Below are 27,046 nucleotides of genomic sequence, written 5' to 3' on the forward strand. Positions count from 1 at the left end.
CACACATTTGAACTGCATCTGAGTCACACTCTATGCTTCATTGCAGCCACGGCCACGCCCAGGCCCCACGGCCAAATGTAAGGGAGAAAGTTTTTCACTTAAAAAACGCGAAGTTGCCTCAACGCTGAAATTGTTTTCCCTTATTTTTTCCCTCTCTCTCTCTCTTTCGCTCTGGCCGCAAGTTGTGCCACTTGCCACAGAGAAAGCCAAGCCATAGCCGGAGCCGAGTTCGAGATTACTTTGGTTTACATTGTGCTACGTTTGTGGTTTAAATATTGTATTAAGTTTGCTGGCTGGTGATTGGAAAGCAACTGCACATAAATAGAAAGAGGGAAGAGCAGAATTCCCATCGCAAGGCACTGCACCTCATGGACCACAAAACCCCAACAGCTGGCCGCATTTCATTGCAGTTTTGCATTATTTGCAGCTGAATCGGAGTCGGCGATCCATTGAAAGCCGAGTTAGCAGCCACTTGAGTTGCTTGCTCCCATTAGCCCTCCTCAGTAGCAGAGGCAGGAGTGCCACTACCACTACCACCACCAGCAGCAGCAGCCTCAGGATTCACATCGGTCCAGTCGGCCAGGCAATTGCTTAATTGCAACTTAAGCTCAATTTTCCTGTTGCCCCCACCCCCCTTACAATCTGCCAATCCTCAGAAGTCTTGTTCCTCACCACTCACCACCCGCCCTCGGTCTGTCCCTGACTGTCTGCTCGACTTGTTTGTTTGTTGCTGGTACATAAAATCTTGGCCAGCTCGCAATCGTTGCATGTAATGACTGGAATTTGCGGTGGCTCCAATATGAGCCAAGGTGATGGAGTGCTGAGGATTGTGCGAGGACGTGAGGATGAGCGGATGAGCGAGGGCACTCCAAGGGTACTGCTGCCGGGCCATAGATAAACACAGCCGCTCTCGGAAGCCCAAAACTAAGCCCTTCAGCCGGAGCCAGCTTCAGCTTTGGGCACTTAAAACCCAAAGTTGGCCTGCCAGGAATTAGAATCCTAAATGCGGCGTGTCCAGGGCAATCCTTAAATGCAGTTTAAGTGTTGTTTACCTGCGGCTTTTGGCAGCCGCAAATGATCCTTTTAATGCCGCAAATCCAGTACCGAACAAACATAATATGCTATGATTTTTCACTCCAATCTACCAAACAATTTTGTTATAAACTACTATAAATATGAATCAGGAGAATGAAGCTATTAACGCATCAGCAAAGGCAAGCGAATGGATGGCTGCATTGGATACGCAAATGGAACCGATTGATGCCTCAAACGAAGATGAAGAAACGACGCCAATTCCGGCTTGTTCGCTAAGGGAAATGGGTTACCGTGAGCCAAGAGGTGGCTTTGATAAGAAATTGTGTAGCAAAACTGATTACAAAGAGTACATTATTCATCACATGAATACGGTAATTTCCAACCAGCAGAAGCCTGACATCGTGGTCTATATCCGCGGACAAAAGTTCAATTGCCACCTTGCCGTGCTCAAGACCTGTACGAAATTAGCCAAAGACGTACGCTTCCCGAATGGTTTGATTATAGCTCATAAGGATGTCACTGCTAAGGGATTTGAGCTGGCCTACGATTGGATGATCCACCAGGACTCTACACTGAAGCGCAAAGATATTGTGGAGCTCTACATGGCAGCAGAGTACATGCAGATGCCGGAGCTGCTGACACATCTGTGGAGTCTATTCCACGAGGAGACTCTCGTCACTGATGGCATGGCCTTCCAGATCTATCTGGAGTGTCTCTCATACGGGCGGAGCAAGCTGCAAAGCCTGATGCTAAATCGCGTACGTCGCTTCTTCCTCTCGGCAGTCACAACAGAGGAGTACCTCCGCCTAGAATTTGAAGCTGTCTGCGAAATACTGGGCCACTACAATATTTGTGTCAACTCTGAGATGGAGATCTACTACAGTGCGGTGCGCTGGCTACACCACGACTGGCCAAAGCGGAAAGAGTATGCCCCGGGGATCATGGAGGTAGTCCAATTTCAACTGATGCCCACTCAGTACATAACTTCGATTAAAGAGGAACTGCAGGAGCTGCACAACATTCCCGCAGTTCAGACCATTATCAATGGGGCACTCTCTTCAGAGAATATGCAGCAGAAATCGAATAGGCGTCATTGGGTCTACGACAAGAAGATCCCGCATCATCACAACAGCGCCTGCCCCAGGTGGCGTTGCCTCGACCTGACGGCCTTCAACACGTATCTGGAGCAAATAATCGCAGCTGGACCGAACTATTCCCAATGTCTATTAGATCGGGGTAGGTCTTACATTATGCCCTGCTGTCAAAGCGCTTTGCAAAGGAACATTTTGGAAAAATAAATCGGAGTATGTCCATCGGGGCACACAGCCATCGCCTCTCCCTATGTTCGTATGTGTGAAACACCCCCTGGGGTCCCATATAATTGCTACAAATAATTTCATTAGTCTGCTACAGCCGTTTGGGCTTTGGTTTCGCATTCGCATTAAGCGTTTCCAATTAGTTGAATGGCTGCCATTTTGCTGAATTAATTGTCAACGTTTATGAACTAAGCATTTTCCCCAAACATGAGTGTAGCTGTGTGTGTGTTTGTATCTGTGTGGTTATCCGCGTACGTGTTTCTGTTTGCCCAACTCTTGCACACACACGCACAGAGCAGTGGAATGTAAAGACAAGCAAACAAACTACAATCACACATGCAAATGCCAATGCCCCTGGCTGTCAGAAGTCCCTTTAGCACAAACCATACAAAATATCTACAGGGAATGGGAAAAAATATGTTTACACAACACCAAAACCAGGGAAAAACAGTATAAAAAAAAAGCGATTGGAATTCAACCCGACAGACAGCCATAATCAAAATATTTTGTTAAAAAACACAACAGAATTAACAGCAGAAATCAGAATACAAAAATAAAATGCGATTGTATTGGAATGCATTACGAGTTATTTTTCAACTGCATTTTTCATGGACTTATTCGAGGATTTCCGCGGATTTCAATGCAAATGTTTGTTCAGCTTTTTGTTTACCTTTGTTTTACCATTATCCTGCATTCATAAATTTCGAGCGGGTGAATTAAAACAATAATACAAATGCAATTGATTTGCCGCTCTCTGGCCGTTTGCGTAACCCCGTAACCCCCAGCTGAAAACCCCAAATGAAAGTAACAAAATTCCATATTTTTTTTCGGCCATGTAATTTAATTGTTTGCCGTTGAGGCGCCAAGCGATAAATCAATTACTGTAGATTACGCCTCAGATTATGGAGGACGTTATTTTTTTGGTTCATTTTCAACATCCTAAGGGGCAGCCGTAGCCGTAGCCGGAGCCCTGTAAATGCAAATGAAGATAGATGCATTTGGCAGATGCACTGGCGGAATAATTGACGCTGAATATGATGAATGAGTGCCAATTACTATCTGAGCGAAAAGAATCAGACGTCGATTAATGAGGCCAGAGGGGCGCACAATGAAACGATAACGTAGGGAAAGCTTTAAATGTGTCTGAGACTTGCAATTAGGGCAACAAATGAAACCATTTTTGAACTTATCTTATAATTATTATAATTGAAAAGTAAAGTTAAACCATGTCCCATGAAAACTTCCATATAAGAATCTTTCAAAGTCTGTGCAAGAGTTACCAATGCCCTGGTAAATATTCCACAACTTAATACAAACTTTCTATATCCACATAGCATCCACATAGCCTCTTGTGTCTCCTCATCGCCATAACAATTAGAACAGGAAATCCCATTTGATTACTCATTGCCGCTTATTGCCAGTTGCAACAAACTGATAATCCTATTGTGGTTGTGTTTGTGCCCCCTTAATTGCCATCACACTCCTCAGACCCCCAACACACACATACACACACATAGGGATATGTACATCCAGGACAAACAAAAGCGGCTTTGCTTTCCATGTTTTGTGGCGGCTGCGTTTTTGAAGTTCCATTACTCAAACCCTAAGCGGCTGAACGGCTGAACGATGAATGAAAGAGAGCAGCAAGTGGGACTGGGGGGTTGGCAAACTATTTGGTGGGAAACTTTATGGCTGGGCCCATTGTTTCAATTGTTCAGTTCAGCCCGGCGAAAAGTTGGCCAATACTGCCGCTGGCCGCCTGTCACATTTTAGGTGCTTCCCGGGCTTAAGTCCCGGCCACACTTTAAGTCTGATTAGCTAATTGCGTTTGTCTAATTTGATTTGTTGGGATTTCAATTAAAGTCGTCGGCGGTAAGGTTGCAGGAAATGCCATTTATAGAAATAAGGATTATATGGCTTAGTTGTGGCGCAGCGGACAACATGGCGTATGCGAAATGTGGCAGAAAATAGTACAGAAAGTTGACATAAGAGTAATACTATAAGGGTATGAAGGGCTCAGGTCAAAATATTTATATTTTAATATCTGCGGACTCTTGTGTAAAGGGTTAAAAAGTTATTCCAATAAAAATGAAAAAAAGGAAAAAAAAGGTGGCAAATAGTTTTTAATCCCGCACAAGCTTATAAAGTACCTGGAACCCTAACGGATTAGCAGAGCAGCTTCATTAGATACTACGAGAGAATTGGAATTTTCTGGGGCATTTTTTTAACCTTCGCATTGCCGACCACAGCTACAAGTATGCATAATTTGCTGATTGCAATTAAAAGCAATTATGCTCAGTGTCCTGGCAACCACAAACTCATTAGCTTGTTGCACCAAAACCGCAATGCAGCATATCCCAGAACAGCAGCAACAGCAAGAACAACAACGAAAATTACTTACACACATTCGGGAGTGAGTGTGAGACCCCATGGCGTATACATATGCGGATGTATGGGAATGTGTATCTGGATCATAATGAAAAGCCACTCGAAACCGAACCGAACCGAACCGAACCGCTTCTGACCGAAACCGAAACGAAATCGAATCGTTGTCCAAATTGCACAGCTTGACGCCATCTTTTTGCCAAATTTCTTTTTGTGTAAGCGCTCAGAGCAGAAGCAGGCGTTTTTCAGACACAGCTTTTGACAAGCGTGTGAGAAGTGCTTTCAAACAAAATGGTCACGGTAAAGTGCCCACAGCCACTGTCCAATGTCCACTGGCCACTGGCCTGATGTGGACCGAACCGGGTTTGTTTAGAAGGTTTTATGCATATGTCCGACATGTGGAAAATTCCATTAGGAAGTTTTCTTTGTTTGCATACATTTGCATGCCTTTCTCTCTGCCTCTGCCCTGCCTGCTTTTCTGGATGATTCCATTCTCTTCCTCTCTGGTTCTCTGTCGTCTCTACCGGCTTTCTATCAGAAATAATTTATTTGTGGCCAGTACGAGAGGACCAAGCCAAGATTTTTATTATTATTATTATTTTGTAATGGTTTTTGAGTGTTTGCTGTGGCACAACAGCAGCAGCAGCAGCAGCAGCAGCAAAAAAATGGGAAATGATTTGCATAAAATCGATTAAACATTTTCAGCAAATAAAATGCATATTGAAATGAAATGAATAGAAAGTAAGCCATAAACAACAACAGCAGTTGGCTCTGTCCAGAAGGTAGGTCCCTGGAAAGGACCTACTCCTCCCTTGGGCATCTGCTGACTTGACTGTGACTGCCAGCAGACTCTTCAGCTTTTGTTGCCTTTTGTTGTGCAAAGTGCCTGGCGAAGAGTTGTGCATAAAGCTGGAGCAGCAGCAGAGGCAGGGATCAGCAAAAGGCACCAGGAATTTAGAATGGTAATGTGTGTCCAAAGATTTATCAATATTTTTGGGAGCTCAGTCCACAGCCCATTCAAAAGTAATAATGGAAATGCAGCAGCAAACATTAAGTTCCTGACCGCCTTTCGAACCATAATCAACCGGTCCCTGAATAGCTCAAAGGTTTAATTTCTCTGCTACTCGAACTTGTGCTGCTGCCTGCACTGCCCTGCCATCTGGAGCTAAGCCGTCAAGTCAAGCTCAAATATTTTTCAATCATTAAAATATTGATTATCCAAAGTGTGGTCACATAACTGCCGCAAACATTAATTATCTTGAGACAGTTTTGTGGAAAAGCCAAGACGTGCAGAGCTCACAGAAATCAAACGCACAATTACAGGGGCTCTGCCGAGAATATGAGGGGTTTGATGTGTGCAAAGTTCAAGAGGAGTTTTAAACATCATTTACCGTAAATTGGGATGTTTAATCCATTTTGGCATACAAATATCAAAGTTATTTGTATTTAATTTCCAACGCAAGCAAAGTTAATTAATTACAGCATGACTTAACAGGACACAGGAAGAGAGTGTGGGGTACAAATAGTTATTTTCCTGCCTGCTGTCTGCTGTGTGCTGCCTGCTGTCTGGTATGAAATTACAATGATTTAAGTACTTGCGCTTTAACTCACTTGAAAACTTACTCAGCAAACTGAACTGACGGATGCAGCAATAGAAGAGAGCAGGGCAGAGCAAGGCAGGCTGGGGAAAAAGATCCTTGTTCCATGCTCCTTGGCGATGATGCAGCGTACTCCACTCCATGGCGGCCCTGATGGCAGCTTAAGCTGCCTTGAGATGCAACAATAGCTAGCATATCAAATATAAATGATGTCCTTATAGCCACGGACCACTCCTCCGAATAGGGCCCGGGCGCAGCAGCTCGTCAGTCAGTGGAAATGGCGGGTGCAAATGCAAATGAAAATGAAAATTAACGCGCATTTCGTTTGCATAGAAAACCACCGCCCACCGGAGACGACTATCCATACCAAATGCAACAGCATCAAAAACAATTTGGTATACAATTTAAGATGGATTGTTCTGTTTTTTTGTGCTCCATTATAGTTATTTCTGTTGCTTCTGTTGCTGTTCCTGTTCCTGTTCTTGCCACGCTCCGCATGGCTAATGAAGCAAATCAGAGCCCAGATGCAGTAAGCCCCCAGACAACCGAAATGTTTCGACAACTTTCGACTGTGGGGGTAGAGATACAAAACTGCAATTCAATTGCAGTCACAAGGCACAAGGCACGAAGGCCACTTTAAGGCCAGGCATAAAAATCCACAGAATGCACAAAAAGAAAGAAAGGAAAATTGCATGCAATAAATTTCGAATTAAATAGAAATTTGCACAGTCAACTGCTGGAGGATGGGCAGCCAGCCGGCAGATACCGAACCGACCCGAAAAGAAGGGAAGCAAAAAATGCAAATCTCAACTAATTCTTATAAATTATTTAATAAGAAAAAGTCAAATGATTCATTTTTAAGCTGCACCCTTCATCACCAAAGCTCAGCAGGAGCAGAAGCAGCAGAAGCGAGGCAAAAAGAAAAGCAGCTAGAAAAGCCATAAAAAGAGCAGCAAAAAAGAAAAGTCAGGACCGGAAAAAGGCAGACTGCTGAACAAACGCAAAATGCTGCACAGCACTGCACTGCATCTCTATGCGGATGGGTGCGTGTGTGTACTGTGTGTATTTCTGCTCGGTTTCTCCCCCTTGCCCATTTGTATATTTGTATTTTTATTTGCGTGTGTGTGTGTATGTGTATTAGCGTGGGGATGATTTAACGTCAAGCTGCAAGTGATTTGAGGCTGTCAAAGGGACCGCCGCTACCATGGGTAGCGTAGCATGTGTTGCCGACAACCGACAGGCGGCAGGGCGTCAATAAGTTCTCGACCAGAAGAAAAACCCCTTTTGTATGATGGCAGTAGGCATCAATATTTCGCTTTTCGGCAGGCAGCGACTAAACAAAAGAAATGTAAAGGTTTTCCATCAATTATTCTTTCCCCAGCCCCCTTTCTGGCTGGGGACAAAGTGGCATGCAACACACACACACACAACCTACACAGTCAGCCAGCTTAGAATCTTCTTCGGCCGCGGCGGCAAAGTCAAGTTCTTCGCTGCATTTGCCGCGTACAATGGGATGCTGCTGCGCGGCAATTGCGATTACTCTCAGCGTTTGCTTACATACACGGTACACGCCCTCACGACGAGGCAGCACAAAAGCATGGCCAAGGGGGAGACGAGGAGCAGGAGCTGCCACAAAGAGCAAGGCGAATCCTAGGATGCAGGCAAAAAGGAGAAATGAGTGCTGTGCAGCAGCATGCAATGGAAAATGTTGAATGTTGTGCACATGGCAGTTTATTCATGATTTCACATATTTTGCTCCGCACAACCCACAGCCCACAACCCACCGCCCGCCATTGTTGGACGTTGCACAGCATAAAAAATATTGCCTTCCCATAGGAGTATGTGTGTGTGCGTGTGTGTGGGATAGAGAACATCCAGACGAAGCGAAAAGCCCGGACAGAGTTTTTGTCGGACCTGGCTGTGCACTAAGACACACTTTTTCTACTGCTTCTGCCGCTGCCGCTGCCTCTGCCGCTGCTGTTTCTTCTGCGGCGCTGCATTTTTATGGTTTTAACATGTTTACTTTAATTTTGTGTATTTGTCTTGTTGGCGCTGCTCTGACAAATGTCCGCAGCTGCCAGCAGCATCAGCAGCAGCAGAAGCCAACAATTAAATTTTTTGACAAGGAGATTTGAGTAGTTTTACTAGTTGATTTTAGTATTTTCCATTTGAATTTCACAAAATTCCATAAAATTCAAAAGAAAATAAGTAAGAATGATCCCCAGTGAAGAGACTCGACAATAAGATACCCAGCAGTCCACAAGATGTAGCTACAAAACTAGACAAAAATGGGCTCTGGAATGCTATGCTCTTACTTGTAATATTCATACATTTGCACGAGTACAATATCCTCTATTAACACGTATAAATATGCAGTCCCATCATCATTCGAAAAGTAATTCCAAAATTGTCCCAAATTCCTATTGATTCTCAGGCGAGTATGCCTCTTGGCTGGGAACAAATAATGAAGGAGCAGCCCACCCAGTGGCATGGCAATGGCATATTCCAAGAACATTTTTCTCCTTATTGCTGGGCTCAGCAGCAGTTACCAATTACTGGAACCATCTCCTCCGTCTCCTCCATCTGCTTCTCCTCTTTCCTGCCATTCTGCTGCTTTCTGCTGGGCTGTAGCTCAAGCCCCGCATGTATTAATTCTAATTAAATTTGTTATTCAAAACGAAACTCGGGCACGTCCTTGCTAGCCATTTTGCAAGTGTTAACCTTTTTCCCGGCTCCACGGCTGCCACAGCCCGGCCGGCGTTAAGCCTTCGAAAATGGACCAGCCGTTGGATTGGCGGCGATTTGCACGAAACAGGCCGGCTATGGAGCGATGGATGGATGGGAAAGGGAAGGGGCATCAACCTTGACATTTTTGCTGCCAGTTTCTGTTTTCATTACACTAATGAAGTCATGCGCCAATGTGTGGCGTGTATGTGTTGGACCAGTTGAGGTCCAGATCCGGGCCAAACGACTGTCAGACACATAAAAAGGTGTACACATATATGTACAAGGGTATCTGTGTATGTGTGTGGCAATGGCAGCTGCGCCTCATTACCCCATTTTATTGTGCCTAGCCGTAGCTGTGTGCCAGGCACAACATTGTCAAAGCCTTTCGCTCTGGCACATAATTAATGCAAAATGCAAACATATTCATGGCGGGGAATGGCTCTGGCTCCACATAACGCATACGCCGTGTGGCCATAAAAAGCCTTAAAGCTTTAAACTAACTCCGTCCGGCCTTCCGACCTTCCGGCCTTGGCCTCGAGTGAGAGGAGGAGAGGAGATCCTCCTCCTACGAGTGAAAGAAGCACGGCTGCCAGCTAAATTGTAAGACGACAGAAATATTTCAACAGGAATTTACGACGCGCGCACACACTAAATGCTCATTTAGTTTGCACTTTTATTTAGGAACTTCTTTTGCACGTTTGCCAAATTGTCTGCGGTAGCGAAAGCCAGCCATGGAACGTAACGTCCTTACCTCCGACCCCGCCATAGAAGTGGTGGTTCCTCCTCAACTACTACTCGTACAACAATTGTTTGTGGGGAAAGTGCAATAATAATGAAGGTAGAGGCGTAAATTTAGCTTTGGCTGTTGGCTGGAAGCGACCCGACCGGTGGCTGCTGGGGCGAGAAAAATGGTCCGACTGCAACGAAACAGGCACCCCGTGGTGGCAGCAAGATACTGTGGTTCCTTCGCCACATGGCCATGCGCCAATGCCCCTACAGCATACCGCATCCCTTTGGCACCTGTACAGGTGAGCCATGTTGTCAGCGGAAGGCAGCAACAAATTCTCGTTGCAAAAGCTTTTAGTGAATTTATGGCAAGGAAATTCCTTTCGCTTCTGCTGCCCGAAAAGGCGGCTGCACTCCTGGTCGTTTGTTTATGTCTTGGTACTGAGACTCCGGCTCTACCTCAGGCCTCCTCCAACTGTGGCTCTCCAACTCTTACCATCACTTGGTATGTGTGTGTGTGTGTGTACGGCTTTATAAACTTCAGGCATAATGCACTCCATATCCAACTCAAATTCGCACTCCCAGAAGAGCCCAGGAGGGAGTACGGGCGTGAGTGCGAGTACGAGTGCGAGTACCTAATGAGCCCCAACAACGACGTGTGCTAGAAATTTTGCAATTGAAAGCCAAAGCCAAAAGTTTGACATGTGCCAGGTTGGAGGTCGGGGCCGAGGAGAGGCATGGCTTGGGAGCACGCACAATTAATTTGTGAGGGGCACACGCACAGGCACGCCCTCGCCAAACCATTTGCCATATGCATTTCCACCATATTTTGCGAGACTTCTCTCGTCATTTTTTGCTTGGGAGCTGTATCAATTACCCGGCCATGTTTCTCAAATTGCCAAACAACCTTGAAGTGTTGCGCTTCCTCCAAACTTCCAGCCAACCAGTCACCCATCAGCATGCTGCATCCAGTTTCGTTCCTCTCTTTCTCAACAAAAGTTGATTCAAGTTTATTCAAAAACAAATTTAACTTTTAAGTCATCAGCAGCAGGAGCAGTACGAGTAGCAGCAGCAGCAGCAGCAGCATCAGCAGGAGCAGTGGAAAGTGGAAGAATACCTCCAGGTAACTGCCATATGCTCCACGGAGGACTCCCATTCTAGGGGCGACCTACGAACCCAATCCGTAGTCAAGTCAACTCCTCTTAGCGATACACCACACCACCTCTCTGTTTACCAAGTGCGGCAGCTTCTGTGCTATTATTTTTCTTTTCTTCATGGAATATTTTTGTATATTTTTATTGTGAAAATTACGTTAGTCGGTTGATGCACAGAGGGAGAGAAGGACTGCAATTGCAGCGGCTTCTTTATTCTGTCTTTCATTGTTTAACTGCCAGCTTTCGTTTCGTTTTCGGCTGCATCGCCTGGGTCCGGAACCAAGCAAGGCCTGTCCTTGCCCATCCTTGCCGCGAAAGGCATTCCTCGGCAACAGTATTTGCATTCAACTTAATTGCGTTTTAAGTAGATTTGTGGGGAAATGTGTATGCATGCACGATCCGTTTACATACGAGACTATACGATTGTCAGTCCGCATATAGCACACACACATTTCCGGCCCCGACCACGGCCACGGAGAAGGCCCGAGCGAGAGCGAGGCCGTCACGCTCTCGACTTTCCTTGTAGCAATTTCTTTGCAAACAGCTACAGCAACCCACACAAAGGCGGAGGCTTACCCTTATACATGTATGTGATGTATGTGTATGTGGGCGATGGGCAAAGAGCGTTTTCGCCAAGCACCAAGCACCTTAAGTTAAATCGAATCAGACTCATATATATATATATTGTGTATATCATTTAAGTTGAAAAGGTAAAAGAACAATTAAGCTGCAAAAGGATCGAATCGAGAAATCGAGAACAAGAGAAAATATTGCAGTAATGAGAAATATTTTGGTTTTTGATACTCCAAACTTAATTGTGTCCAAGAAACGTAGGCCGTAGTTCTGATTTACTGTGGATTATTCCGTCAGCAACTGAACATTATTCACGCGAAATCTGCACATTTCCGCCTAAGCAACGACATGATTCTAGCACACAGATCTCTGGAGCTGTCTGAGCCCAGATGATGTTGTACTTGTATTCTTTACGGGCTGTTTTTCAGCTTCATTTTTGTACACGTGTCAAACTAATTTCACATTTTGTTGCCTTTTATTCGGTGGCGCATTTGTGTCACCTGCCCGTGCCAGATCCTAGACCCAAAACACAGACTCTGAATCAGATTCAGATTCAGTGTCTGAATCAGTGCCAGTGCCAATGCCAGAGAGAGTGCACCGCACCCCTCGATCCACATCCACTGCTCCACAGTGCTTGTGGCGCATTGAAATTCATAAAATATTTGCACAGCGAAATGGGCTACGAAGGCTGAGGCGGCTCCGGGCGGAGTATTATGTGTCAAGCACGTTTGAATTCAAATTCAAATATTTGCCACAGTCGACAAACAAATAAGCACAAATATGGTAAACAGCAATAAGCAGCTCTGCTCAGCTCCGGCAAGAGCTTCGACAAGAGAAATGAACTGAAGTTCTCGGATACGTATTGCTCGCTCTCTGTGTGCACTCCCACTACATGGTCGTACATTTGTTCATGCAAAAATCTTTAGCACCTAAATATAATGCCATCACCTTGGCTGTCATCTGAGCTGTTTGTTGTCTCAACGTATCTCTGTCTTAATTTCACACATACTCCTACGAGTATTGGCAGCTATTCTGGGGGCTATGGGCTGACTGGAACACGGCCCTCGGAGGTTGGCAACGTAGAAGGAAACATGTATAAAAATCGGCTTAAAAGATTGTCTCGTCCTTGGCCTTGGCCAGAAGACACCAACAACAAAATCGAGGGGGACAATTGACGAAAACACTGAGCAGGCAATTCCTAAGTCGACTAATCCTGTCTACGTAAATTGTTTCGTGCTTGTAAAGCTAAATCGAGCAAGTCTGCAAATTGTGTAATTATATAGTCAGACACGACACCGAGAAATCTGCACAGGACTTTACAAGACTTTCGTGTACGAACAAGTTTTTGTGAATTCGGGAATGAATTGAAATGAAATTTTGGGAACAATGGAGGCCTGCATGGTAGCCCCTGTGACAATGTCCCTGGCTTAAAGCCACCCCAGTACTGGGACTGGGTCAGAGAGCCAATGGGACAATGAAAGGCCGCCTGTCACTGAATCGATTATGATTTGTGGCCAAAGTATAGCGTACTTATATGCGTCGCCTACACATAACTTTTCGGCAGGAATATATTTGAGCGTAAATTTGCAAAACTCGCACATTGCCAAGGAATCCGCCTGGGGACAATAAATCTTCGATTGTTTGCCAGAAAGGCAACAGAGCGCTTCATGTCTGAGTGTGGCATATATTTGTGAGTGCTGAAAGGAGAGGATTGCCCTTTGTCGACATTCATTTTGGGCGACTATACAGAGTCGCTGTCCTTTGCTCGCCACATTTGACGGCCTAATTGCGCCGTCTGCCAGTTGGCCAACATAAAAACCAAAAACCCAAAACCCAAAACGCAAAAACGAACCCAAGAGCTGTCACTACGCTTCAAATCCCCCGTTATTGCCTTCGTCTGCTGCATAAAAAAAAATGTGCTAATTTTTGATGCTGTTGTGATAATTGTACCCGTCGTGACCTATGCGATCGACTATCAATTGAGTTTTCAGATGATTTCAATGAACCTACTCCGCTACATTCTCATTCCCGCTTAACCTATGCCAATTAATGTGAAAAATAGAGTCCAAGCATTCCAATGCCGAAAATAAACGAATTCAGCAATAAATAGCAATAGAGAAAAAATATATATTTTTAGTTTAGGTCCTGGTCCAAGCGGCAGACTGCAGACGACTCCGGACTCTGGAATCTCTGGGTGTGCCAGAGGCCAAGAAAAGATAAATGATGTTGCCAAACTGGTCCACACACACACACACACACACACACACCACACCACACCACACACAGACACTCGTGTGCTCGCCTGTATGTTGTTATCACTTGGCTGACCATGTTAGCTGCCATTCCGCTGACTTTTTGCAATTGTCTGGCCGGGGATTGTCCTGACTTCTGACTTCTGACTTTTCCTTGTCGTTTTTTTCTATATTTTTTTTCTCCTTCTTGCTGACATATATCTCATAATGATTATGTGTGGAGGGATTGTGAAAAATGCAATTATTTTTGATTGTAGTTTAAGGTGCCATGTTTGCATTGCTCTCAAAAAATGCCGCACATTTATCACACATGTTTTGCTGCGCGCATCGCCCCGCCCCGCCCCTTTCACACTCGACTCGATTTTGCAAGTCGAAACGGAATTTATTGAGGCCGTCTGGGCTCGGCGCCATAGATCAGGCGCAGCACTTTGTCAGGAATGTAGGGACTGTCGATGTCGATGTCGATGTCGCCAAGCCGAACTTGGGACATTTGCCATTGCCATTCGAACAACGACTCTTATTGAACTTTGTTCCTATTGATTTTTAAGACCGCTCCAAATATGTGTGTGCATGTGTGTGTAGTGTTCGTGTTGTAATTTTGGCAATTTTAATGCCATTAAAAGCAGCCTAGCATCAAAAAGTTGCAAATGATGTGCGAAAGATGGAAATGTTCCGAGTATTGTTCGTATATATGCAATTTGTGGCAGCTGCTCGAACAACCGCAGCGACAACTCTACCACATGTAGCACAAATACATACATACATACATATACTCGTGCACGACCACAAAAACAACAAAAACAAGACACAGACAGCTCTGGAATTTTCAATTAAATTGCAAAATCAATTTTCAGCAAATTAGCATATTTAAATTTGCATATTTTTAATGGGGCTGCCTGTGGGGGGTGGTGGGAGGGAGTCTCAGGTCACAACAGGTGCGAAAAGGAAAATTGCGCCAAATTAAAATCAGATAACACGAAATGACTTACATTGGAGCCACATATGAGAGCTAGGAGTGGGCCAGGACCCCATCCAGGGTTAGTCGTCACCAGCATCTGTGCCAGAGGCACGTGTCTGATGTTTAGCCATCAGCATTACAGAAGCAGAGTTATATAAGCACAGCCATACACTCTCCCTAGAAACTCCAAGTCAGCATCATCCTTGTGGTCACGTGCAAGCTGTATACATATCCATATATACTTACATAAATTGTATGGCATACTTGTGGCAAGTATTTCGATAATTACATTTACCAACTGCTTCTGTTTTGCTGCTCGATTGGGGCGTTCCACGAGTATACAAAAAGGGTGAGAGTTCTAACTCTTAATTGTGGACATATCTTTATGAAAAAGAAAGTTTTGTGGGAGGGGAACTCTAGCTCATTAATGGCAAATTTATTTTAAATTTTAATACAACATATCTGGACTGTGCCAACTTTTTAAACTCCCCAGTAACAGAGCCGTTGTATTTGCATATACATATTAATTTATTTATACATTTTTACCCTCAAAATGGCTTCCCCCACACCAGGACACACACACAGACACACACACATGTGTGGCCACAATTTGGTATACAAATTACGAAATTATACAAATCAACGCCGAACAATTGCTTCAATTGAACCCAGGCCCAGACGCAGAAGCACTGCCAGCTCCAGTTACAGATCCTGCCTCAAGTGGCAAGGCTAAAGATGCTACTTCTGCTACGCCTTCTCCTGCTGCTGCTGCCTGTGCTGTGGATGATGGTGGGCTGTGGCTGGCAGAGATTAGAGTCGCTCCAGACGAACAATCAAAGACAAAGCACCCTCGACACCTGCACGGAATTATGAAGCCCACTTTCATTCGGGCACTCGTATGCAAAGTCCCCGAAAGAGTCGCGGCTGGATCAATCGGATGGATGGGGAGGGGCAGAGTTGTGGGAGCGTGTGTGGCAAGAGCGAGGCAATTAAGTCATTACTTCATATACATACTGCCGCAGCAGCTGAGGGCGAGGCGTTCGTTCTGCAGGTGTTTTACAAGTGTGCAAACAAAGTGCCACGGCGGTTGCATAAAAACCAGTAAAGCGGATGTAAGTGTGTGCCCCAACGTGTGCGTCAGTGTGGATGTCGAAGTGTGTGTGTGTTTCCCTGTTTGTTTGCTTGAGCCTCTCTTTGCTCTGCTCTGCTTTGCTCATCCCTGCCCTCGCATTTCGTTGTGGTTGCAATAAAGGCATGCAAATTTATGAGTGCCTCCTTCCCCTGGCCCCTTTCTATCCTGTCATATTTTTGATAAGCAATTTTCATCGTCCTTTGTGAGATTTTGTGTGTGAGTTTCCCTTGGCTGTCTCCCACTCCTTCTGTAATGAAATTAACAAATCATTTCACTTATGGGCACAGGGGCATCTGCTTCCACTTATTTCTGGCAGCGCTTTGATGCTAATTTGAATGGGAATTGTGTCATTTGAAGTGATTACAACCGAAGCTTATCAGTAGACAGGCAGGCAGGCAGGCGGCACAGCTGGGGGAAGTTTCAAAGGAGCAAAAGAAGTTCAGAGGGTGAGAAATTACATAAGCGAAACATTTATAAATTAATGTCATAATCGGATACAGCAAATTCATATTTTTAATGGAATACGAGTATGTACTGTTGAGATGTCGGAGATAGCAATTGAAAGTCATTCAATTAGCGAATTAAATAATCGACCAGTGATACGAGTGGCCGCCCCTCCAGGCACTCCAGGCACTCCAGGCACTCAAGGCAGCAGGACCAGTGCCAGTCATGAGGCAAATGTCGGGCGAACTGGACTCTTGCTCGCTGCGCCGAATGCATCGGGCGATGAAATGTCTGGGAATCATACCCTTTGGACAGCACTTCTATCTGAAGGTTCTGTGCAACTTGTTTATGGTATTCGTGATCGGCACTGCCAGCTCCTGGCGCTTCAGCTTCAACTATGAGTTCGCCTACGACTTCCTCAACGATCACATGTCCCGCATCCTCGATCTGACCAACTTCCTGGTATTGATGTCCGCCCATTTCACCATCGTGATGGAGATACTCTGGGGCAACCGTAGTGCTGAAATTGAGCAGCAAATGGAGCAGATCCTCCACGACCTGCGTGTCCATCTTGGCAGAGAGGTGAGCCTGAAGCGGTTTCGCCGCTACTCGAATGCCATCTATGGCTCCCTGATCAGCCGATTCCTGCTGCTCTTCGGTGTGGCGGTGTACAACAACGAAGGTCTGGTCTTCTCTGCAATGTACTCGGAGGCGGTGATGCAGCTGCGCTTCACTGAGTTCAGCCTCTACTGCGGCGTGGCCCTGGCCTTCCACCAGGAGCTCTGCTCGGCTGGCTCCAGTCTCCTAGTGGAGCTCCACCTGACCCGCTTCGACCTGTGGCCCCTGCGCCGCTTCACATTGGAGAAGCTTTCACGCCTGCAGCAAATCCACGGCCGCCTCTGGCAAACGATCCGCCTTATTGAGCGGAACTTTCAGCGGAGTCTGTCCATAATGTTGCTCAAGTTCTTCGTGGATACTGCTGCCCTGCCCTACTGGCTCTACCTGAGCAAAATCCAGCACACAAGCGTCTCCGTCCAATACTGTTCGTATTAGTCTAAAGAATCCTCTACACTTTCTTGCCTTCATTTTCTTTGGTTCTTGCAGACTGTGCCACCGAGGAGTTCTGCAAACTGATGGAAATCATTGTGCCCTGCTGGCTCTGCTCCCGTTGTGACCTGATGCAGCGAAAGTTTCGCTCGATATTCTACAGGCTGGCCTCGGGGCGCCGCAACGGACAGTTGAATGCCGCACTGATCCGCATTTGCATCCAGCTGGGGCAGGAGAAATACCAGTTCAGTGCCGGAGGATTCGCTTACATCAGCACAGAAATGTTGGGGACGGTGAGCAGGCTACTTGATTAACATATTCTCTTCTAATTCTCTTCTCTTAACAGTTCCTTTTTGGCATGATCAGCTACATTGTGATTGGCATTCAGTTTAACCTGAACTTCAATGCCAGTAACTCCAGCAAACTTGCAGCAGAAGCTGCTGTAACGGATGCCCCAATTTGAATCGATTGTAGGGCATCAGACTGCTTGGCAGTCTAGCCGTGTGCTTATTAAATTAAAGTCAATTAACTTAATTAGCAAATTTGATGGCTGCTCGTGCATAATCAAAAAAGGACAACGGCCAATCAGAGCCAGACCAAGAGCAGAAGCAGCAGCACCAGCAGCCGAGGAGTAGCAGCTGGCAAAAAGTCTTCTTCACATAATTATTCATGCTTAAAAATTCTATTATAAAGTTCATCCAACGGCCACTGACCGTTGTGGAATAGGGGAGGGATCTGGTCCTGGTCCTGGTCCCGGTCCCGGTCCTTGGTCCTGGCCATGTTTTGGGTTTGTTGGCCATGCATGGCCAATCTGTCATGGGCCTACTTATACTACGATATGTGTGGGTGGTAGATAGTGGCTGTGTTTTTGAAGTTTGCCCCTCTGGCAATTGTTGCCACGCACAGATTCCTGCGCAAGTGGGCATGCATAATGCTTCCAACTTTCTTCATATGTCCGCACGAGTAGACCCTGCCTTGACTTGATGATAAATCGAAGCGAAACGTAGCTCAGGTCATGCGGCAAATCCTATACTTGTAGGGCACTTCATTAATCAGCAGCAATTTTTCATTGGGGCTTACTTTAAATTTGAGAAAAACAGAATACTCAATCCTCTGTTGAATGTAAGCTCCTTAATACTTCAACTGTTTTGCTGTCATATGCAACATGACAGGACTCTCTCTATATCCATCTATCTATTTGCTGTTGACTCTCTGACCCCCTGACACTTGACACTTTGGTTATCAGGCAAATTTGGTACTACTGGCCCTAAGGCTTGCATTCATCGAAACTGCATTTATCAGCATTTCCCTGACAGTGTGCAGCATCATTGAGGATTTCCCTTTTTCCGAAGAGACGACAGCTGCACACACCAGAAGAGAAGCCTTTTTGATGACACACCTTCAATGGCAGCAGCTTCTGGTGTCACACTAATTAATGCTCGAGAATTTGCAAAGACTTGGGCCAGGGGCAGGCCAGGGCTGAGGGTTGGCCTAGAGCTTCAAGATCGAATCACAATCTAACGGCAAATGTTCTTGCCACAACACTTTGCCCCAATGGCAAATAATAAAAAGCAACTCATAATCGTCTCATAAAAATCAGATGTGCTCACGCACATTAATGCATAGGATGTGCCAGTGCCAGTGCCCCTGTCCTGAGTTCTTTGACATAGACAATGGCATGGCTTTCATGTATCTTGGCAGTGACAGACACACGCACACATACAGATACTCATATGTAGAGCACACAATGATGCACACACACGCATACACATGCTCGAGGACTTTTATAGCGACACGTAGTGAGGCAGTCGCTTGCCACGTTCTGAAGTGCAGGAAGCGCTCGAGTCTGTCTATGATAGAGAGAGTATCTACGAGTATGTGTGCAAGTGTGTGTGCCTGTATGCGTAGTTATTACTTTTATGAAGCATGTGATTACATTTTATTTTTAATGCTTTTAGTAAAATGAGGTTAGTACACACTTGGTTAGCGACAAATTACTTTTTTTCTGCCAGAGCCGCCTGCTGCACATGACTGCCGGTTTTTCCTATGAGGCGGGTTTTTTTTTGGGTTTTTGTTAGGGCAGGGACAAATTTTTTGAGGGGGCTGTAATCTCTGCTAAAACGCGGGGCAAGCAATATTTGCATTCGCTAATTGTTGTTGTCATTCGGAAAGCGCTTAAGCCATCAGCCATGCCATTGACTGCATTAAACATGTGCACAATTAACTTCCGCTTCCGGTTATGGTTGAACCCCGGCCACGGCCAGGGTTGAGACCCGATAAGCCATGCAATGAACGCACACAAACATGGACTCTATGATGAGTTGTGGCTGTAGTAAACTGTTTGCATATTAACGACAAATAACCCACAATCTGGCAAACTGCAACCTGGCAGCAGGGCAAACTCATTCCCGGTCTCATATGCGTTGATGGGCAATGTTTGCAGCACGCCGTGGAGCAAGCGATAAGCAATAGATAACGCTCAGTAGCGGCATCAGAGACATTCAATAGGTCCTATAATGGCTACCGAGCCTTGCTTTAAATGAAAGCAGTTGCAACAATATTTGTCCGCTTGGCCTCTGGCATCTGTTTGTTCATTATACGAACATAGCGCCACCGACAGCCAGACAGGCAGACGGACAGGTGGTGCAGTCAAGTGAGAGGCAGAGGACAAGTGGCATAATAGCTGCAGGACATGACATGAATATGTATGCACCATTCACAAACCATCCATGAATGCACTCGCGATGCGTGACATTACAATTAACCAAACGCAGAATCAAATGATTCGTGCAATACCAAAGCTATCAAATTAATCACAATAAAACAAATCCAACAAGAAGCTGGTGTCAACTTTTTATCAATCGATTACATTATGGTAATGAATTTATCCATCGGGCAGTAGTACCCCCCGCAACAAATGAAACAAACTAAAAGCATGGCGCAACAAAAAATTCAATTATTTCTCACAGATGGAGGGCCAAACAAATATCAGTTAACCCCTCGATGATGCGCAAAGCCTTCTGGCTATTCAACTTTAATTACTTTCCCCAACTATCGCGAACAACAACAACAGCAGTAGGAGCAGAAAAAATAGACCACAGCTTTTTATATAACCTGTTTATTTGTGGAATAAGCTGTAATTAAAACAATAATCCAGCCAATGCTCTAAGCAGAACTGTCTTAAACTAGGTCAACAGCAAATTGAGCCATGCCAATTGGCCGCACAAGTGATTTGCCATATTTATGGATACTGAATACACGAGTACAGCCGTACCAGTACACGAGTACACCAGTACCCCCAGAGTACGGGCGTACTTTTCCACTGAGATGAAATTATATTTGCTCGGCAGAAACAAAAAGACACAGTGGCAGAAAGAAACAGACAATCAAACACCTGAACTAAACAGTTAATATCTGTGTAAATATTTTCTGCAATGCTGAAAAATTTGAACACACGAGATGAAAGCACTGCACGTATTTAATTTTTTGATCGGCAATTGTGTGGCAGAAACATCCCCACAAATGGCTCAGCCCTAGAGATTGTCATATTTTCAGTGCTCTTTCTGTTTGCATCAACATACTGGGCATCTAGTGCTTTGAGAGCAACAAATTCATTTTATGAATCTGCCAAAGGACATCTCCCAGCATCCGCATGTTTCGTCCTGCCTTTTGGTTCTGGTTTTCGAATAGCTTTGCACCGGCTTTCTCTTAGCCCTCCCCATCTATCTGCTGACATCAAGCCACCTGCATTTCGCCAGGCTTCTGGTTGTGTGCTCAGAGCTGAAGCCACTTGTCACCCCGAATGCATTTGGAAGGCAAATCGCTGGCTGATCTTTGTTCCGGGTTCGGTTCCCATAAATTGCACCTCCTCCGCCCACAGCTCGGGTATTCACAATGCGGCAGAGTAACGGGAAATGGGAAATGGGAAGAACTGAAGACACTATGCAATTTTCGCACTAGTTTTTCTTTCTTTTCTTTTCCTTTCCTTTCTTTCGAGCTTGGCTGGCCAAGAACCATTAGCATTAGCACCACTAAATAGAAATTTTGGCCGGGCTCCAGACAGCACCCGCTGCCAAAATATTTGTAAATGCTCTTGAGAGCAGTTTTTAGTCCCATTTAAGAGGGGGTGGCGTGGTGGGGTGGGAAAAGTGTTGCAATCTTTGGCGATGTTTTTGAGTTTTCAATTAAATTTCAATATTCCGATTACATTTGAACTGAATATGTACGTATACAGCTATATTAATTAATTTTTGCAAGCAATTTGTTTATGTTTTTCATATTTTCTGATGAATTTGCCCCAATCAACATGCACACGAAAGCCAGATGCAGCACACACACACATACACAGAAAGGACCTGTCTGATTGGCAGGCTTGTCTAAATTTATTTTATATATACATTTATTATATGAATGCAAACAGTTTTCCCCCCGCCCCACCGAAACTTGAAGCTGTGGGTCGAAATTTGTCTTTGGCCTGTCTGTTGGCTTTTATCTAAATAAATTGCGGGCTTGAACTTCATTGAGACTAATTTGAAAAAAGCTTTTGCAAAGATTAAGATTTTCCGCATGGATATGAAAACATGCAAAGCCAAAAACCAAATCGGAATAATTTTGGGATAGCATTTACAAAACATTGAATGGAGCACGACGTGCGGCAAAGCAAAATGTCCATATTCTCTTATGCCCCATTCCGCTGGGTTGTCGGTGGTGCTCCCAAGGACCTTGACAACTGCTCAATCAACCGCAGCTACCAGAAACCGCTCCATCTTCCGTCGCATGGCCGCCTAGCCCGAAACGAATGGGATCATTTGCCAGCTATCTACACGCGCTTCTGATGCTACTGCTGCTGCTTGCTGCCACTTTGGGCCGCAACAAAATAGGGCAAATAACACTTTGACACAACATTGTCATAACTCTTTATATATCTGGAAGAAGGACGGAAGGAAGAAAGCATGGCAGCATAGCAGCAGGAGTACAAGCAAAGCGGTCTGGCAATATAAACAATGGAAGAAGAGCTTTGGCCCTAAACGATTGCCTCGTGGATGCCACACACAAGTTGTATTTTTCAATATTGTTTTTCCATGTGATTGAAGCACAAACATTATTAGCATACTTCTTGTCTACCAGTCCTACCTACCATCCTTCTGTCATGTCTTGTGTCTTGCCCCGGGCCACTGGAAGCAGTAGCAGTTCCTTTCCTTTTCGGTATAGTTCCGTTCCGTCGGCAAACATTATGCAAACATACATCAATAACCCAGTACGTTGTAATGCACTTGTCTCGCCAGGCGCGCGCCCTATTTACCCTACCCAACACGGGCTGTGGTGGGGTGTGGTCTTTAGATGGGGCCATGGACAGCTGCCGCAATATGTTTGGCATTGTCTGAATGGAGCGAAATGGAGCCATGGCACAGGCAAATCATGGCTGGAGGCATTATTTGAGCAAATCTTTTTGTTTTTTCTATCCTGACGTCAGGGAAGGTCCCTGCCTTTCTGGGCACATACACATTAAGTATGCCTCAATCTGTTAAAATACAAATGGGAACAGGAGCAGAACAGTCGCAGGGTGGTGGCATCATCAAATTGCCGCCTAATGGTAATTTGATGCAACTAATTTGATAACAAATTCAATTTCAAAGTGCCAGAACTGTAGACGAACCCCAAATGCACAAATGCTCGTACCGGCCCTGCCCTGAGCAGTGACCAAAGGCTGGGCTGGACTGGACTGGGCTTTGGCTAAGGGTTTAACGCCAATGCAGATTGTGACACATTATCACAGACAAACACCTGCATACACAGACACTGACAGCCGTAACGTACATGGGGTAACAACAAGGAGGAAGGGCAGTGCAGTAAACAGCATACATCCTGTGGCAGGACTCATGTAATTTGCAAAAGTTCAAAGCTTAACAAACTGTTACGGGGGAAATGCAAATGGCAAATGTACTAGATTTACTACCCGCCTCCTACACATAACCACAGCACACACCACACCACACCTCACCTCATCTCTGGCATCATCTGCATTGTGTGTTGTAGAACCATTTCACCCACTCACCCACTCATCCACACATTCCACCCACCGGGAATGCCCCTAGTCAAACAAAACGTAATTTAATCGCCCTATAACAACAAACAAACACTCATTCAATCATTGAGCGCTACAAACGGCGCATTCCATGAGACTATTGTATAATGATACAGAATGGAGATACTCGTACCGAATGTTGCGTATACGCAACGTGTGCACCATTTTGGCAATTAGTGTGCCTGTCGATACAATATATTATTAAGCCGCGCAGAGAGGAAACAGGAGCAAGGAGGAGCGGAAACAGAAGTTGACTTGCAGTTTTTCCCCCATGATACTATTTACAGGAACCAAACGTATGCATAATGCCACGCGAGAGAGCCAGCAAAATGCAGAAGGCAGCTTTCAGAGTGGTTTGCGGCCCGCATCTCAGACAAACAGGCACCCTGGGACCTCAGCCCAGCAGGGGAGCATGGCCAAACCAGAGACAGAGCCAGAGCCCAAGGGCAGATGCAGTGGCATCTTGCACATTGCCCAATTGATTTTCATGGAGAAGGGGCTGAACCGAACGAACCTCCTTCTGGCTTGGCGTTGTCAACCGAGAGCTACTTTGGCCCTGTCTCCGCTTGGCTTGGCACAAGTCAAAGCTGGTTGGAAGTCAATGCGCTTGAGTGCATTGTAGCCCAGCTTTATCTGTGCTGTTCTGTTCTGTTCTTTTGCTATTCAGCTCTGCTTCTGTTTCTGTTCTGTGTTTTGTGTGCACTCTTGATTTCCTTAAGCTCCGACAATTAAAGAGTGCATCCTTTGCCAGGAGTCTGCTATTATTTCAGGCAAGTGCGCCACTTACAAGCTATCCGAAAACTTTTTAATATGCTAGCGAAATTTTGACAAAATTGCAAGTTAAATAAGTAAGTACAAGGCAGACAGGGCTGAGAAGTCTGGAAAGGCGGCGAAACTGACTGCCACGTTGAGTTGGCAGCAGCAGCAGCAGTTCCACGGATAAAACAAACACTCAAGCAAACTGACAAAGGGAGGACAGGATCTGGAGACCCAGGACTGGGAGACTGGGAGACTGGCAAAGAGGAAACCATCAACTTAATTTCCCGCCCAAGTCAATCCAACTTTGGTGCAATTTGCGTGCAAAAAAACGAAAAAAAAAAGGCTGCAGAAAGACAGAATGAAACTGAACAAAATGGAAAGAACCAGAAAGTTTGATTGCAATTGAGACAAATACTCGTCGTACTGTGCGAGCCCCGAAAATCTGCACTACGCCTGCCGCATAATAAATGTCCTGGCACCTATACTCGCACTCGTTCTCGACTCGCACTCGTATGCCATGGCGAAAAAACTTTTGAGCCTTTGATGGCATGTGATGCATTTTATGGATTTCGTATTCGTAGCCAGAAAAAATCAGAAAATGGGGAAGGAACTTTCTTACAAGCCCCTGGCCTGGGGCAACTCCTCATCCTTGCTCGCCTTCAAAGTGTATTTCATGCAGCTCTGCATTTAATTGAATTGCCAGGAGTAGGCAAAGCCACGCCCCAGGACTTTTGTCACCCAGCAGCTTCCTTTGGCACTTTTAAAAACTTCCACTCACAGCAGGGGAGTGGCAGTACCTATCGGAGAAACGGGTAAACACTGCATGGTTTTCCCGTGGCTCAGTCCTTTCAGAAAATTCAAAAGATATATGAGGTTTTCTCTCTACTGGCCAGGGCACTTTTTCTTTTAGGTCTCATGTGTCAAAGGCAGGCAGCATTCACAGCCAGCTCGGAATTGTCAATAAATGTGCACCCTGCAACTTTCATTATTGCCTCCGGGCACAAAGGAAGCCACAGCAACCATGCCCCAACCACCCGCCACAAAAATGCCTCTCACCTAAGAGAGTGTGTCTCCGAAAGTGTCTTGCTGCCTTAATCAAATACGCATGCTCATTAAACTTTTTCAATTTAAGGCCTTTGGGTGTCAAGTTCTGTAGTCTCGTGCGTCAACTCATTAAAGTTGCATGGCAACAAAGTTGCCGACAACTTGCCTTAGATTGAGCTTAAGCCTGATCCTCGGTGCTCCAACTCCCAACTCCCAACTCCCAACTTTGACCCTACCACTCCAAACTGAAACTCGAAACTCAAATGGCATGTCATAAATTCAAGCCACAAAATGTATCTCAGCATGTGAGCTAGAGTATCCGGGATACAAAATGCAAATTAAATTATCGAGCCCCAGTTTGGGGCAAGAGCAACGCATTAGGTGCTCTCGAGCCCTGGCCGAGAGAGCTGGTCAGAATAGAGTGCATGTTCCCTGTCCCTGTGTCTGCGCCTGTGCCTCAGACCGACGAATACGGTCAGGCCCTCGGCCGCATGTGTCGAGTGCGGGGCCGCAAAAGAAAAACAGAGAAACTGAGATGGGAATGGTCTGGCAATGTTGGTCCAAGTGCTCCTAAGCCAAATATGACAACGTATGCACACAGTATGGCAGTATAGAAAGGAGCCTTTCGCTTTGATTTGATTTCTTTTACGCAAGAAACCTTTTTTAAACCGAAGATCATGCCGCTGACGGTTGCCGGGAATCCGATTCACTCTTCACCTTTAATTATAAAACGCAAATTATGCCGCAGAAGGCTCGCATTTGTCATGCGGCCAAGGCTCAAACGGACACACGTTACCGCACTTGCCCGATTTTAATGAAATCACACAGCATATGGAGCTATATGTGTGTCAGTGAGGGAGTGCGAGTGCGTGTGTTTGGGGTTCTCACACACACCTGAAGTTTTATTCCAGCTGGGGTCAGGTGGGGGTCGCAGTGGCAGTCAAAGCCGACACGCACACGCACATATTTAGGCTGGGTCGAGTGGGGGCGAGAGATCCCTTATTCCACCCCCGGCCCGACTGTGATAAGAAAGTGTCAACACAAACGTGACAAAGCTACAAATGTTTAATTTTTATGGCTGTGGTAGGGCATTCGCCTTGGCCGGGGGCCGGGGGCTAGTGGCTGGTGGCTGGTCGCGCGTGCCTCTCCGCTTAACTCAACTTATTTACAGTTGGCAAAGGGTTCAGTTCGAGCCGGAGTTCGCCTCTTGGCCACATTTGGTCAAGCGCTTGGCCCGCACTCGCTTCGCTCCGTTTTTGTGCCGAAAATCACGTTTTTACCGTAAACATGTTGCAAAGTTCGCGGCTGTTTTATCTTGTGGCATAGTTGTGGGGCAGCTGGGCGAGAACCAGGCCAAAACGTCGAGAACGTGTCACATTGGATAGAGAGAAAAATGGAGCGAGGGGAGGCACTGGCAATCCCAACTAAAGGAAAAAGTAAAATATTTAAATTTAGTTTCTGTACAAACAAGCTCAAAGGCAGAGCATTCGGTTCGGCCTTTGTTTGAGTAACCTGTAAAGGAGCTGGTGAGAAGGAAAAAGACTCCGAATTTGGTACAGGATTAAACAATGCGGATCCAGGCTTTATTTGCGTCTTAAAAAAACCTCGTATTAAACAAACAACAAATGGGGAAAAAACCATGCGGCAAAAGACATGCAGGAAAATATTTTGTTTCATTTTGTGAGCCTCCTGTATTATTCCCCTTGGCTATCTTCATTTCAATGCAAGTTTTTCAGCTCGCAGCGGCAGCGGACCGGTATTGTTTCTCGGCTAAAATTTTAATGCATGCCAGGCCGCAAAACACTCAGATA

At 45.5% G+C, this 27,046-nt stretch overlaps 2 protein-coding genes across 2 annotated transcripts; both read left to right on the plus strand.

The window, feature by feature from the left end:
• The first annotated feature begins 1,175 nt into the window (after nucleotides 1–1,175).
• On the plus strand, nucleotides 1,176–10,452 carry LOC6587493 (kelch-like protein 25). Its single transcript, XM_002013027.1, has 2 exons — nucleotides 1,176–2,271; nucleotides 10,373–10,452. The coding sequence occupies exons 1-2, from the start codon at nucleotides 1,176–1,178 to the stop codon at nucleotides 10,450–10,452; spliced, it is 1,176 nt and encodes a 391-aa protein (XP_002013063.1).
• Nucleotides 10,453–16,525: 6,073 nt separating this feature from the next.
• Nucleotides 16,526–17,810, plus strand: LOC6587499 (putative gustatory receptor 98a). Its single transcript, XM_002013028.2, has 3 exons — nucleotides 16,526–17,342; nucleotides 17,405–17,640; nucleotides 17,694–17,810. The coding sequence occupies exons 1-3, from the start codon at nucleotides 16,526–16,528 to the stop codon at nucleotides 17,808–17,810; spliced, it is 1,170 nt and encodes a 389-aa protein (XP_002013064.2).
• Nucleotides 17,811–27,046: the final 9,236 nt, after the last annotated feature.

This window comes from Drosophila persimilis, unplaced genomic scaffold (assembly GCF_003286085.1).
Source record: "Drosophila persimilis strain 14011-0111.01,24,50 unplaced genomic scaffold, DperRS2 tig00000000-arrow-pilon, whole genome shotgun sequence".
Taxonomy (NCBI): domain Eukaryota; kingdom Metazoa; phylum Arthropoda; class Insecta; order Diptera; family Drosophilidae; genus Drosophila; species Drosophila persimilis.

Coding starts and splice junctions, on each gene's coding strand:
- LOC6587499 (XM_002013028.2), top strand. CDS start 16,526: ATGAGGCAAATGTCGGGCGAACTGGACTCTTGCTCGCTGCGCCGAATG. Junction 17,343..17,404: donor AAGCGTCTCCGTCCAATACT/GTTCGTATTAGT, acceptor TGGTTCTTGCAG/ACTGTGCCACCGAGGAGTTC. Junction 17,641..17,693: donor GCACAGAAATGTTGGGGACG/GTGAGCAGGCTA, acceptor TTCTCTTAACAG/TTCCTTTTTGGCATGATCAG.
- LOC6587493 (XM_002013027.1), top strand. CDS start 1,176: ATGAATCAGGAGAATGAAGCTATTAACGCATCAGCAAAGGCAAGCGAA. Junction 2,272..10,372: donor CCAATGTCTATTAGATCGGG/GTAGGTCTTACA, acceptor TCGCACTCCCAG/AAGAGCCCAGGAGGGAGTAC.